The sequence below is a fragment of the Rhinatrema bivittatum genome, chromosome 13 (genome assembly GCF_901001135.1).
Source record: "Rhinatrema bivittatum chromosome 13, aRhiBiv1.1, whole genome shotgun sequence".
NCBI lineage: Eukaryota > Metazoa > Chordata > Amphibia > Gymnophiona > Rhinatrematidae > Rhinatrema > Rhinatrema bivittatum.
In genome coordinates, this window is record NC_042627.1 from 72,714,716 (window position 1) to 72,728,329 (window position 13,614).

At 46.9% G+C, this 13,614-nt stretch overlaps 1 protein-coding gene across 5 annotated transcripts in view; it reads left to right on the forward strand.

The window, feature by feature from the left end:
• Positions 1 to 13,614, forward strand: part of CHD2 (chromodomain helicase DNA binding protein 2) — a 112,177-nt gene that overhangs the window by 33,231 nt on the left and 65,332 nt on the right. For all 5 annotated transcript variants that reach the window (XM_029574574.1, XM_029574573.1, XM_029574570.1 and 2 more), the window contains 3 exons: positions 2,224 to 2,408; positions 11,292 to 11,416; positions 13,319 to 13,535. In XM_029574574.1, the coding sequence (XP_029430434.1) occupies positions 2,224 to 2,408; positions 11,292 to 11,416; positions 13,319 to 13,535 (527 nt within the window). The remainder of the gene's footprint in view (positions 1 to 2,223; positions 2,409 to 11,291; positions 11,417 to 13,318; positions 13,536 to 13,614) is intronic.

Consider the following 13,614-nt stretch of genomic DNA (forward strand, 5'->3'; position numbering starts at 1 on the left):
CTGGCTGTGATTAGTATTCAGCTTGTGAACAGTATACAAGGGGAGGGAACAAAGATCTAAACTCGGACAGGGCCTCAGTTGCTGATGCAGGCCTCGAGATGAGGAAAGTCATACACGCAACATTTCCCCCTTGACTCACAAAGAGTCGTCTTCCTGGTTGGAATACTAGCCACTTCTGAAATGGACCCCATTTACACCAGCAAGGGTGAACGGGCCTCTCAAACTCTAAACCAAAGCATCAGTGACTGGAGTGCACGTCGACATCCTCTCTGTAAAAGGAAATTAAAATACCCAAAAGTACAGTATAACATCCCCAGAATATAAAATATTTCCCCCCCTCCTTCACCCCTCTCACCAAGGGGCAGTTCAAACTAAACTCTAAAGATAGCAAGCAAAAGCTTCAAAATCTGATGTGATTTATGTTCTACTTTTCAGCGCTTCGAAGCGGATTACGTTCAGATACTGCGGGTATTTCCCTGGAGCCAGAGAGCTCATGATCTAAGTTTGAGTGCGCACTCTAACATATAGTCCCTGGAAGGCTCTAGCATCCAAATATAACACCCAAGGCATTAGCAAATCCCCAGTCCCTCATAGCCTTCCTCGTGGCCTGCAAAGGAGCATTTCCCTATTGACGGTGATAATACCCCTGGGGGTAGGGACCAGAGAGTCCATGCCAGAAAAGCTGGATGGGGGTGGGAAACTGGCTGCAGACAAGCCCTAGATGGTCGGGGGTGTACCCTCTTTCCCTCCTCTCCCGTGAGGTCATGTGCATACGACATGATTCTTGTGCTCACGTCTCTTGGTGATCTACGGTGGAGTTTGAGAATGAGCATCTATGTGAATTTAATTTTTAAAAATGAGGAAAAGATGCAGCCGGTTTATTTGCATAGTGCAAAGGCACCCAGAGACTTGCTGGGAAATGCAGCAAATGCATAGAATATAAAGCAGTGTTGCGTGCCGCTATAGTTGCCACTCTTCATGAGCTTTAATGACCCTGGCTTCGCTTGAGAAGCTGCGGGTGAGGGTTTAAAACTCTGTGGGGCAGTAGGGATTATGTACGGGAGTGTGTGTCACATTCCAGGGGGTATAAAAATGTATCTTTGGGTATGAGGGTGGCAAGTTTGGTCTAGAAAATTCTTAGTGCAGACCTTTTATCTGTAAGGTTGCGGAGCAAATTGAATATTAAAGTTAGATGTGCTGAAATGTACCTCTCCTCTCGGATCTCAGCAGTCTTGATATGGAGTATACAATGGTTCGTGTTCATTATTGAGTGGTGTGAACGGATTCAGGGATGTGGCCATGGGCCATGCTAGTTAAATGAGTGGATGGATGGATACGGGGCAGTAATATGTCTGGAATAAGTGAGATGGTGAGAGAGGAAGATGACAGCAATGGAAGAAGGAAAGGCTGAAATAAACAGCTTCCTTTATATAGGTCTTCTGAATCTAGCTCATGGGGGGGGCCATACGTTTGCAGAGTAGTGGCTGGACAAGCTGATGCCCCCTGGCAATGGTTGCTTTCAGCAAACCCTTCTGAGCTCATGACCTTGCAGACTTAACTCAAAGAGGGTTTTCTGGTCTCCCTGGCCTGGCTTGGTGCCCAGGATGGGAGCCCTTCCTGTTTGAGGCTTCCCCTGACTTTGTTCTAAGGTAACTTATGGGTTTCTAGTTGCTGATATCAAAACGATGATGTAGTGTTAACTCCCTGCTCTGTACAACATGGTTATCTGGGTAACTGTGGAAGAGCGATTTCCCTGAGCCGGACTTACCCAGCTACATTTTTTTCTGGGTGGCATTGCATGTTGGCAGTACCCTGATAAATTCAGCCCCCACCTCTGAAATGCCTCCGCCTTCCCTCTCTTCATCCGGTTAATTTTTACCCAGGTCAGCAGGGTGGGAAATATACATCTCGGGGTTTGTCCTAATAACTTAGGTTACCCAGGCAAACTTTCAATATGACCTCTGTGGTGGTGGCGGTGGTATCTTCCCAGATGAGGTAATTTTGCATTCAAACCAATTGGGAAAATACATTTTGCTGAATAAAAATGTGAGAACACGAATATAATTTCTGTCTTAGCCCTCTTTTTAAGCGAATAGATGTCCCAGGCATCTTTTATTAATTCCAGTTTATATCCTGCCAGTTCCATTTGTGCAAGACATTTGCCTATTCTTGGATGTATTTATGTGGTGGTTTTTTTGGTTTTTTTTAAATATTTTGGTGCAGTCCACAGCCGGAAAGCTGCCTCCGCCTCCTCCACGGAGCCGGAGTATCTGTGCAAGTGGATGGGCCTCCCGTACGCCGAGAGCAGCTGGGAGGACGGCGCGCTGATTGGCAAGAAGTTCCAGCACTGCATCGACAGCTTTCTCAACCGGGACAGCACCAGAACCACCCCTACCAGAGAGTGCAAGGTGGGGACACCCTTTCCCGCCCCAGATTCTGAGTGACCGTGTCCTTTCCATGCCAGCGTGGTTTAAAAAAAACCCATGCCTCCCTATCTTTATAAATCTGTAGTGCTGTGTGTTTCTGGCTCCGAAAAGAGCTCGTGTAACGAGAGGAAGGCTGCGTGCATAAGTAATAAATAGCTCGGTAGAAAGGGGGAGGGGAGGGGAGGGGTGTTATGTATATGGAAGCATCAAGGTCCATATCAAAAGCATTTAGCCGGATGACAAGGCTAACTAGCCGAGCCGCACAGCAGCTGAATAGGGATCTCATTTCTACTGCTCAGGTAGTACATTTTTTTATGGGGGAAAAAAACTCGTCCTTATTTATTTTTAAATCTATATTCTGCGCCATCCTATGTTCTAGGCAGCTTCCAAGAGTACATTTCATAATTTTAAAGTAAAAACAGCTGCTAAAGCTTAACAATATAGCAAACCATTCAATAATATAAATTATAGCCGCCGAGACGAGAAGCTGGTTTTCATGATTGATCTTAATTCCGATCCAGAACTGAAAACGAGAGGTTCTCTGAGGACAAGCAGGATGGTAGTCCCTCACACAGGGATGGTAGTCCTCACAGGGGTGCTTGTCCGGCACGGAACTTTGATCTCAAAGAATCTAGAACTTTCAGCATGCCCTACTGAGCACGTGCAGATGTAGTTATCACCCTACCCCCTAGGCAGAGTCCCATTGTCTTTTTTTTTTTTTTTTTTTTCCCACAGAGCCGTGTGCTCACTGTATTCGGTTTTGTTCGCTTCTCACAGTTTAGTTGTGATTTTTTTTTCTGGAGCTGCAACTGTTTTTCTTTTCTTTTCCTTACTATAGTTTTTGTTTCTTATTTCACCTTTTCTCTACCTTTCAACTTTCTGCCTGCTGCATGGCGGGCCTTGCTCGCTGTGCAGCTTGGCGCTGTCTGCTTCTAATTCTTAATAAATAAATGATGCATCTGCAGTTTTAGTTTGTGTCCTCCTCTTACGCTGTTTTTGGTGCTGAGGTCTGGTGCTTACAGGACTGACGGAATGCAGTCCGTCTGTGTTCCACGTAGGCCACTAAGTCTGATCGATTGGCATCCATGGAGGCACAGACAGTGAAGGTATCGAGGGCTGCACCATTCCTGTGGGGGGGAGATCTCATCCTCCCCATATTCTAAGGTCTCCACAGGGAGGATTCCTGGACTATGTAGCCTCCCCTCCTGCTTGCCAGTGTTGGCAGTACAGAATCCTTGTGAGAGAGGGTGAGTAGGAGCCTGTGCAAGTAGCTTTGTTGCTGCACCTTCAGTGCTATGTCTGGTATCCTTTGCCTGTGCACATCTGTGACCAGTGCACCGATGATCTGACACGTCAATGTCAGGACTGTGTTGGGGACTGGGTCTGCCATTGGGCACCATGATCACCCTTGACACCATAGAGTTGCCGGGGTGCCCATCTACCATGGGCACAGTCATATCATGCATCATGGGCTCTTGATACATCGAAAGAACGGTATTGAAGTATCCTTGACAGTTGTGGGCGTTGATGCACTGGGATAGTGGCACCGTCTGGTGTTACAGTCCGTACCACGTAGGGAACCAGGCTGGCTATTGAGCGCCATGATCATCTTTGAAGCCATCTGGGCTGCCTTCAAGGCCATCGAGGCACAGGGCCGCCCTCTAGGTGACGAGGCATCCAGGGTGCACTGTGGCCTTGTGCCCGCAAGGGTATCAAGCATTGAGGGCATTGACGAGATCCCCTAGCCGATGTCTAGAAGGCCTCAGGGGGGCATTAAGATTGCCATCAATGGCGTATAAGTGTCAGGTGCTCGAAGCTCCCATACAGCTCCAAATGTGCTGGGGTCGCAAGGCACCATCTCGACTGGGGTCGGCCATAGGCACGGGCATGCTGTCTTGGCTGGTGTCAGACATTCACACGGGCATGGATGCCATTGAGCATCGACACCCTCTGGTGCATAGCTGAGCATGGATGGCTGAGCATGATGGAGGACATAGCTGAGCATGATGGAGGACATCAGCTGTCATCTGTTCTTTTGGGCACCGAGGCGATGTGTCTGTTCCATGGGGGAATCCGGTGGTGCATTGGTGCCGCAGGGCCTCCACCTTCAGGCACCGTGGGCATCATCAGTACTGCCGGACCATCAACACCTTCATGCACCGGTCTCCATTAGTGCCGCCAAATCTTGGACACTTTCAGCGAGCCATCAGCACCTTCGGGTCCATGTACGTCACCCTTTTCTTACTTGTGGAGCACACTATGCGGTGTTCGCGGATGACCGCTCTTGCCAGTCTTTCTCGCATGCGGGACTCTACTTCAGTGGGGAGGGTTCTGGTCCAGTTACATCTGAGTTGGCAGGTGTTCCTTTCAACCTCTCACCTTATCTATGGCTGCATGAGTTGGGGGATGAGGGAATACACAACGGAGGTGCTACACTTTTGTTGCACTGGCTTGCAAGCTATATGTCCCCCTTTTAGGGGATAACCCTGTCTGTGGGCAGGGAAGTCCTGGTTCAGGTAACAGTTATCCATCTCCTGGACCAGATGATTCCTAGGGGAAAGTATGTGTAATTCTGGCCTTGGTCATGATACCTATGCCAGGTTGTTGGGCAGACTGTTCTGAGATCAGACTAACCCTGCCCTGGTACCTTTCAGGCTGCCAGGTCGGTAAAGGAATCCTTTTGCTACAGGTGATTGCACTCATGGCATCCCTCCTTTCTGTCCCCTGGTGGATATCTTCCCCAGGAGGCTGGCTCTCAGTTTCGGCTGTTCCTGTCATGCTAAGAGGTCTACCCAGGGGGTAAATTCCCTACTGCAATCAGCAGTGAGTTGTTGGTTGTTAAGAAAAAGCCACTAGGCTGTATTTATCCCGGCAGCCCCGGGGTCTGCCTCATGTTTTTTGCTGCTTCGACTTCTGGTCAGAATATCGAGGGGGAGGGGAGAAAAGATAGGGAATTTGTGGTATATCTTAGTGTATACCTGTATGGATTGGTACACCACTTTTCCCCTGTCCTTTTGGCCAGTACTGCCTTTTAGCTTTCCATACTTCACTGGCATGACCAAAGTCCCTTCCTGCTTACCTGAGCTATCCTGTGAACTGGATGCATAGGCCTACCCTTGACAGGGTGAGTGTGGGTGAGCTTCAGTCCTAGCTTACCTCCCTGCTCAGAGGTTTTAGGGCTAGTAATACTGTTCAGGGATTGCTTTGCATCCTCTCACACTCTTGACGTCTGTCCTGCGTGGTCACATCTGTCTGGTACATTGGCAAATAAGGTTGGCCACAGACTTGGCCGCTGTTGACGTTTCTTATCCCAAGTGTTGCTTGTTTTTTTTCCGCCCATTGAGCCTTTTGGCCAATCATTGGGCACGCTTCTGCAAAGGCATTCTGTTCTTCAGATGTTAGTGGCCTGCAGTTTCTTTCCGGAGAGCTTTCTGACCCCAGTGGGTTTTTTTTTTGGGGTGACTTGAACCATCGAAGGAAACTGCGGTTTTCTAGCGTGTAGCCAGATGGACTCAGGACCAATGGGTTATGTGCTTCCCTGCTAGCTGATGGAGACTGAGTCAGGTTTCAAAGCTGACGATACCCTAGATATAATCCAAGAGTTCTCCTTTTGGTTGATTCTGTAGGCCTTTTCCTGTTTCTAGAAGGAACTAGACCTACCTTGCTGTCAGGACCTGGCTGTATTAGTCCCATGAGGCAAAGTATGCATGTCTCTGAGCTTGGCATCAGGCCCCTGCTTTAGGACCCCTGCTACGCATTGGGGTATTTGTATCTGTCTGTTCTACAGTTTTCTTCTATAGAATCCAACTCTCTTTTTTTTTTTTTTTTTTTTCCCCCCCCCCCCCCCAGACCCATTTTTAGGTTGGCTGCCTCACAGGCAAATGGGAGAAAGATGATGCTTTCAGCACTGTGGGGTTCCCCACTGACCTGCTCGGGCAACCTTTAGCTGGGGATTCACCCATGTCTGAGGACTGCTATCCTGCTTGTCCTCTGAGAAAACAGAGTTCCTATTCATACCCCAGATCAGTCCAGACCAGTGGGTTTTGCATCCCTACCAGCAAAGGGAGGCAGGGAACTAAAAAGCTTTTCAGGTATTGCTACTTAACTAAGAGAGCCACCTGCAGTCCCTCAGTATTTCTCTGCTCTAACCTGCAGTCTAGCAAAAAATAAATAAATAAATATAAATATATATATATATATATATATATATATATATATATATATATATATATATATATATGAGATTATAGAAAGAGAAGAAATATTATTTATTTATTTTTCTATACCGCTATTCGATTTGACATATCACACCGGTTTACATACAACAGGATGTCTAAGGCCAGCCTTATGACATGATACAGTATAACAGATTAACTGAGTACATATAACTTGCTTTACGTAATAACTTTTCTAACAGTAATATGTTCTGGTATAACTTACTATGTAGAGTGCCAGGGGAGGGGGTAGCAGAAATTAGCTATCTGGAAAATTAGGAAAAGAAGGTTAGAGGAGACTCTCCCTAAGGTGTTAGGTTCCTTCGTGAGCCATCCCTCAGGTTACGTCGGGCGAGTGGGGGTTTGGCAATCCCTGTTCAGCTTTAACCCACAGCATCCAAGGGTAGGGAAGCCAGGGGTCCTGGTTCCCTCCTTCCCCTGAGGTCTTCTTCCCTGAGTCTTCAGCCAGCAGGAGGGAGATAAATCTTTTGTTTTTGCAGCATAAGTCCTGCCGGTCTACGTTGTTGCAGATTGAAGAGTTTGTGAGTGGTACTGCTGTGATTTTGGGGCAGTCACTGAGGTGACTCGCGCCACGGCCGTTGGAAGTTTGGCCAGCCAGGCAGACCGTGCCGCGTGTGCTCTCTAATGGCGCAGACTTCGGAGTGCGTCATACCTTGTCGGGCGTGTGGCGCCGGCCACTTGCAGCTTAGTTCGGCCGTGTTTTGTACTGATTGTGCTGCAGGGTTGAAGGACTCTCCCTCAGGCCGGCAGCCGACAGGAGAACTACCCGATCTCGGGGTCCTGTTAGAGAAGTTTCTGGGGGAGATTTAGCCGTGACAGGAAGTAGGCGCCTTCTTGTGAGCCTCAAGATTCTAATCCCCCTTTGTTTCCGGCAGTGCAGGCCAGGGTTGAGGATCAGGGGGAGGAAGTCCTGGAGGCACCAGATTGTCGGGCCATGATGGGGAGGAATTCTCCACTGATTTTGCACAAGACCTATTTGGCCAAGAAACGTGCAGGGGGGTAAACGGCCCCTGAGTTTAAAGAATCCCTAGCCAGGAGTTCAGGGGACCTACTCCTCCGGTTGGGTCTTAGCCATCCTACTGGGAATGGAGAATCATATGATTCTGAAGATTTGCAGGATGATCCAGGTGGCGATCTGGCAGGTGCTGATCCTGCAGATGATCCTGGGGATGATCCAGCTAATAATGGGTCAAGGAAGAACAGAGACAGAACTGAAGATTTGTCTGACCCCAAGGAGATACCAATTGTGGAGGGGGATGACGAACAGGGGTCCGACTGTTAGGCAATGAGTTGAGACCCCTTATTCCCCATTTTCTGAAGGAACTGGGTATTAAGGCGCTGCAGGAGGAATAGGCTAATGAAATGGTTCCAGTTCTGGATGGCATTCGAGGCTCGCTCCCCCCCCCCCCCCCCCCCGAAGGATTTTCCACTCCCCAAGAAGGTTAAGAAGCTGGTGAACCGTGAGTGGTATGCTCTGGAAGCAGGTCTTAAGGTGGCCAGGGCGATGGCAAAGTTATAACCTTTAACTGAGGCTATTTTGCAGCTTTTGGTCTACCCAAGGGCAGATGCTTCGGTGTTGGTGGTCACCAAGAAGACAACCATCCCGGTCGCAGTGTCAGCCGCGTTAAAGGATGCTCAGGGCCAGAAACTGGAAATCCAGTTGAAGAGGATGTTTGAGGTTTCGGCCTTAAGCCTTCGAGTGGCAATCTGTGGTAGTCTGATGCAAAGAGCCTGTTTGTACTGGGTACAGAAAGCCCAGGAGAAGGCAGGGGGTTCCACTGATGATTCTAAGCAGGCGGCCCAATTAGAATCCCGGGGTCGCATATGTTGCTGACGAGCTATATGATTTGATACGGACTTCAGCCAGGAGTATAGTATCAGCGGTATCAGCACGCCATATCGTGTGGTTATGGAATTGGTAAGTGGACATGTGGTCCAAGTCTCATTACTGCAATCTTCCCTTTAAAGGAAAGCTTCTATTTGGAGAGGTCCTGGAGCAGTTAATGAAGCAGTTGGGAGAGTCGAAGGGAAACAAGCTGCCAGAAGATAAGAGCGGCAAGAAGACCTTTCTTTTTTGCTCCTGTTTCTGGGATGTGAGATGTTTTCATCCCAACAAGAGTTCTTCGACATTGCAGAAACAAGGATTTGGAAGGCAGCAGTCCTTTTTGGGTTCCCAAAGATCTTCCAGAGATGGTGCCGGTCAGAGTAGGTGCCGGTAGGAAGTCCTTGCAATAAAGCCAGATCAGTCCACTCTCTCGAGGAAGCAGTTGGGGGATGCCTGTCACGATTTTACAGGGCAATCCCCAACTGGATTTGATGGCGTCACGCAGTAATGCCAAAGCAAGGAGATTTTCTGTCGCAGAAGAGGCTCAGGAGCCTAAGAGATCAACGCTCTGGTTCTTCCGTGGCCAACAGGGATTCTGCTGTACGTGTTTCCTCTATGGCCTCTTGTAGGGCGAGTCTTACAGTAAATAGAATGACATCTAGGCAAGGTGGTGGTGTTGGCGCTGGAGAGGCTGCGGCGCCTGTGGTTTGCGATCAAATTCATCTTGCTGTTGAGAGTCCCATCAGATTGGCTTATCTCTTAAGGTCTGCTCAGGCAAGGACCTGTCTTCTCTGATCGGGTGGATCCCTTTTGTCTCGTGGCTTGGCTTTTGAGAGGAGATGCTTAAGATCAAAAGGGTACTCTGAGTCAGTTATGACTACATTGCTTCAGGCACGGTGACCTGCCATGTTGCTAGCTTATGTCAGGATGTGGAGAGTGTTTGAGTCCTGGATGCGTTACGGGTGGATGCTCCGCACATCCTGGCCTTTCTACAGTAGGGTTTGTTTAAGAGCCTCCCCTTTAATTTGTTTCATGTACAGGTGGTAGCCTTGGGATGCTTTCAGGGAAAGTTGCAAGGAAGACCGTTGTTGTCTTGTCCGGATAATATACAGTTTCTCTAGGGATCCAAGTATCTGTGACTTCCGGTGCAGAGGATGTGACTACCTTGGAGCTTAAACTTGGTGTTGTGAGGTCTTTGTGATCCCTGCGGAAGGCTTCATTGAAGGACATTACTTTAAAAGCAGTGTTTCTGGTAGCAATTTGTTCAGCCAGAAGGATTTCTGAGCTTCAGGCTTTGTCCTGTAGAGAACTGTTTCTGTGGATTTCAGACTATGGTGTATCTCTGCAGATGGTATCCTCGTTTTGCCGAAGGTTGTTTTAGTCCTTCCACCTCAACCAGACAGTAGAGCTTCTGGCTTTCCCGAGTTTGGCTGGGGAGGGATAGCAGGCGAGGCAACTGCACTTCCTGGATGTTCGTCTGACTCTGTTGTGATATCTTAAGGTCACTATTGGCTTCTGGTGGTCAGATCATTTCTTTGTCTTGTTCGGAGGTACAAAGAAAGGAACTAAGGTTTCTAAAGCCACTATTGCTCGTTGGTTGAAGGAAACTATTTTTTCGATCTATCGCTGTCCCGGAGAGATTGCGAGACCATTCAACTAGAGTGCAGGCAACTTCCTGGGCAGAGTGTCAGTTGGTCTCACTACAGGAGATTTGTAGAATGGCCACTTGGTCGTCCCTTCACACGCTCACCAAGCATTATATCTTAGATGTGCGAGTGCCATAGGAGGTGAGTTTTGGTGAGAGGGTTCTGCAAGTAGGTCTTTCAGATTCCCGCCCAGTGTAGGGGAGCTTGGGTACATTCCACTTGTCAGACTGATCAGGAATATGAACAGGAAAGGAAAATTGGTTCTTTCTTGCTAATTTTCGTTCCTGAAGTACCACAGATCAATCCAGAGACCCATCCCTTGTACTATTGGAGTTAGTTCCTTAGAGCAGAGATTAGTTTTGAATATAGTTGGAACCTTTGGATTGAAAGAAGTTTTTCTGTATCCTTGGATATGAGGGCTCCAGTTCAGGGGGCTCCAACCTGAGTTTCTCTGTTCACCCTTGGAGGGGAAGTTGTTACTTGAGTTGATTGATGGCTCTACATTGACTTGGTTACAGGTCAATACTGAGGGCCTGGAGGCTGCATTCTCAATTAAGTAGCAGTGTGTGAAAAGCTTTTTAGTTCTCTGCCGCCATCTGCTGGTAGGAATACAAAACCCAGTTGTCTGGACTGATCTGTGGTATTTCAGGAACGAAAATTAGCAGGTAAGAACCAATTTTCCTTTGCTTACCTGTAATAGGTGTTCTCAGAGGACAGCAGGATATTCTCACAAAACCCACCCACCTCCCCTGGGAGTTGGTGTCTCCATTTATTAACTATATTATGGACTGAGGGACTCTGCCTAGGGGGCAGAGTGATAACTACAGCTGCACATGCTCAGTAGGGCATGTTTGAAAGCTCTAGAATCTTTGAGATCAAAGTTCTGTGCCAGGCTCCATCCGATGATGTCACCCATGTGTGAGGACTAACATCCTGCTGACCTCGGAGAACACCTGTTACAGGTAAGCAACTCTGCTTTTTGCATTGCTCAATAGATGAGTTTTAATTGTTTCTTAAAAATCTTGGAACATGCCTGTTTCCTAAGTGAGAGGGAGTTGGTTGAATAATATTGCAACTGAATATATCGTGTGTGCCATTTTTTTTTCTCCAAAATTCGTTTGCAGTATGTCTGTAACAAATACGGTTTCTGCACTGTTAGGTCCTGAGGCAGCGGCCTAGGTTTGTTGCTTTAAAGAAGCAACCTCCGTACCTGGGTGGAGAGAACTTGGAACTGAGAGATTACCAGCTTGAGGGCCTGAACTGGCTGGCACACTCCTGGTGCAAGTATGTATAACACGGAGCTGTGTAGTGAACTGATGCTAGCAGGAAAAAAACTCATGGGAGATAACTCAGATGTTATCTGGCTAATTTAAGATTTGGGCACCTCTCCAGCTAAATTCTAGCCAGCTAGGTTAGGGGCATTCTGGAGGCGTAACTGGGAGGAGTTGAGCTAGCAGCTAAGTTATCTGGCCTACTCCGATATTAAAAGTTAGCTGGCTTTATTCAGCACTGCGGCTGCACCACTGAATATGCCTCCAAAGTTAGCCAGATAAGTTTATCCGGCTAACTTTGATATCCAGAATGACTGCATATAGATCTCCTTGTGGTTTTATTGATATTTGTATACAAATGTACAGTTGCTGACATTTATTCTAATTAAAACAGAACTCCATGTTCAAAAGGTTTTGTAGCTGAATCCAGCCAGATGACGAGTTTTAGACCGGAGAGAGCTAACAGTCTGTAGCTATGTTGGGAACATCCTTTTTCGAGTTAATGGCATCCGACCACTGATGTTACAAAGTCCCCTCCCACAATTCTAGGCAGAGGGTTTCATGATACCTGAAACTGCTCTGTTGCTAGCACAACAGCTTTTTGTTTTTTTTATTTCACATGTACACAATCCACTTCTGTTTCGGGAGGGCATAGCACTGTAGGGTGCTGTGCACACACAGGGAAGATTTTCCACTTGGCAGACTTGCAGACTGGAAGGTTGCACTGCTAGTCTTGCATATTTAACATTTGTGTGGAGCCCCGAATTTGAGTTCTAGACATAAAGTGCAGTAATAGAAAGGTAATGGCAGATGTGTTGGGTCACGGGGTGATGAGTGTATCTGAAACTAGCGGAGAACTATGAGCAGACAAGTACCAGGAAATGCCTATAGTGATGGCTTCAGTGGATGCGTTGCAGATCACGTGAAGGACTTGTGGTAATATAGAGGTGCAGGGCTTTGTATTCCTGAACTAGTTTCATACTGGGCAGTCCAGTCCCTCCCAATAGCATAAGCTGAACGTTCAGTAAAACGAGAGCTGCCAGCTGGATGTTATGTGTAGAACTGCAAAGCTGTGAGAGCAAAGAGCCAAGTTCCAATCCTGTTGCTAGGTCTAATAGATTTCCTCTCACTGCTTTGATTTTTATCATGTGCACCAATTCCAGTTTATTACTTGATGAAGCGGATTTCTTACAAGTCAGATCGATGGACATAATAAATTTTACACAAAAAATAAAAAATATAATTGTAAAAACAGATATAAAACAAAAGAGAAACACACAAGCCAAATAAAACTGCAAAAATATACTAGGAAACATGAAAGGACAAGACTAAATAAAATAATCATAAAACAACAATAGTCAAATGCTTCAGGAGAACAAATAAATCAATGAAACGGATGCACTGTATATATGTAATGTTAATGGTATTCTAGTTAAATGTGAGGACTGGGCGGCCCCCACCTGGAGCGAATAAGATATTTCATGTTCCAGGAAAAGGATGAACATGGTCAAGCGACCCTTCACCTCTGCGAAAAGGAAAGTCTGCTGTATGTAGCTATAGGAAAAACAAAATAAAATAAAAAAGCTACATGAATCCTGGGGCTGGAACATTTATTTTTATTTATTTATTATTTTTATATACCGACATTCGATCTCAATTGAGATATCACACCGGTTTACATTCAGGTACTGTATTTCTCTATCCCCAGAGGGCTTACAATCTAAGTTTTTTGTACCTGAGGCAATGTACCTGAGGCAATGTACCTGAGGCATGAATTAAAGCACCTTCAAAACATCAGTTTATCCAGAGATTGGGGGGTTTGATTGGGAATTTGTCTGCTTTTCAGAAATATAACTGCAGATTCATTTGTACAATGCAGAATTTAGCTGTGCTTTCTCGGTTCTCCCCCCTGCAGGAGTAACAGTGTGATCCTTGCTGATGAAATGGGGCTGGGGAAGACCATCCAAACGATCTCCTTCCTCTCCTACCTGTTCCACCAGCATCAGCTGTACGGTCCCTCCCTCTTGGTCGTGCCATTGTCCACCCTGACGTCCTGGCAGCGAGAGTTCGAGATATGGGCTGTGGATATAAATGTGGTAGTTTATATAGGCGACCTCATGAGCAGAAACACGGTATGTGAATGCTTGCCACATATGAACACATTGGGCAGTGAACTGAGCTGTAGATAGATTTACTTTTTGTTCTTTCTAG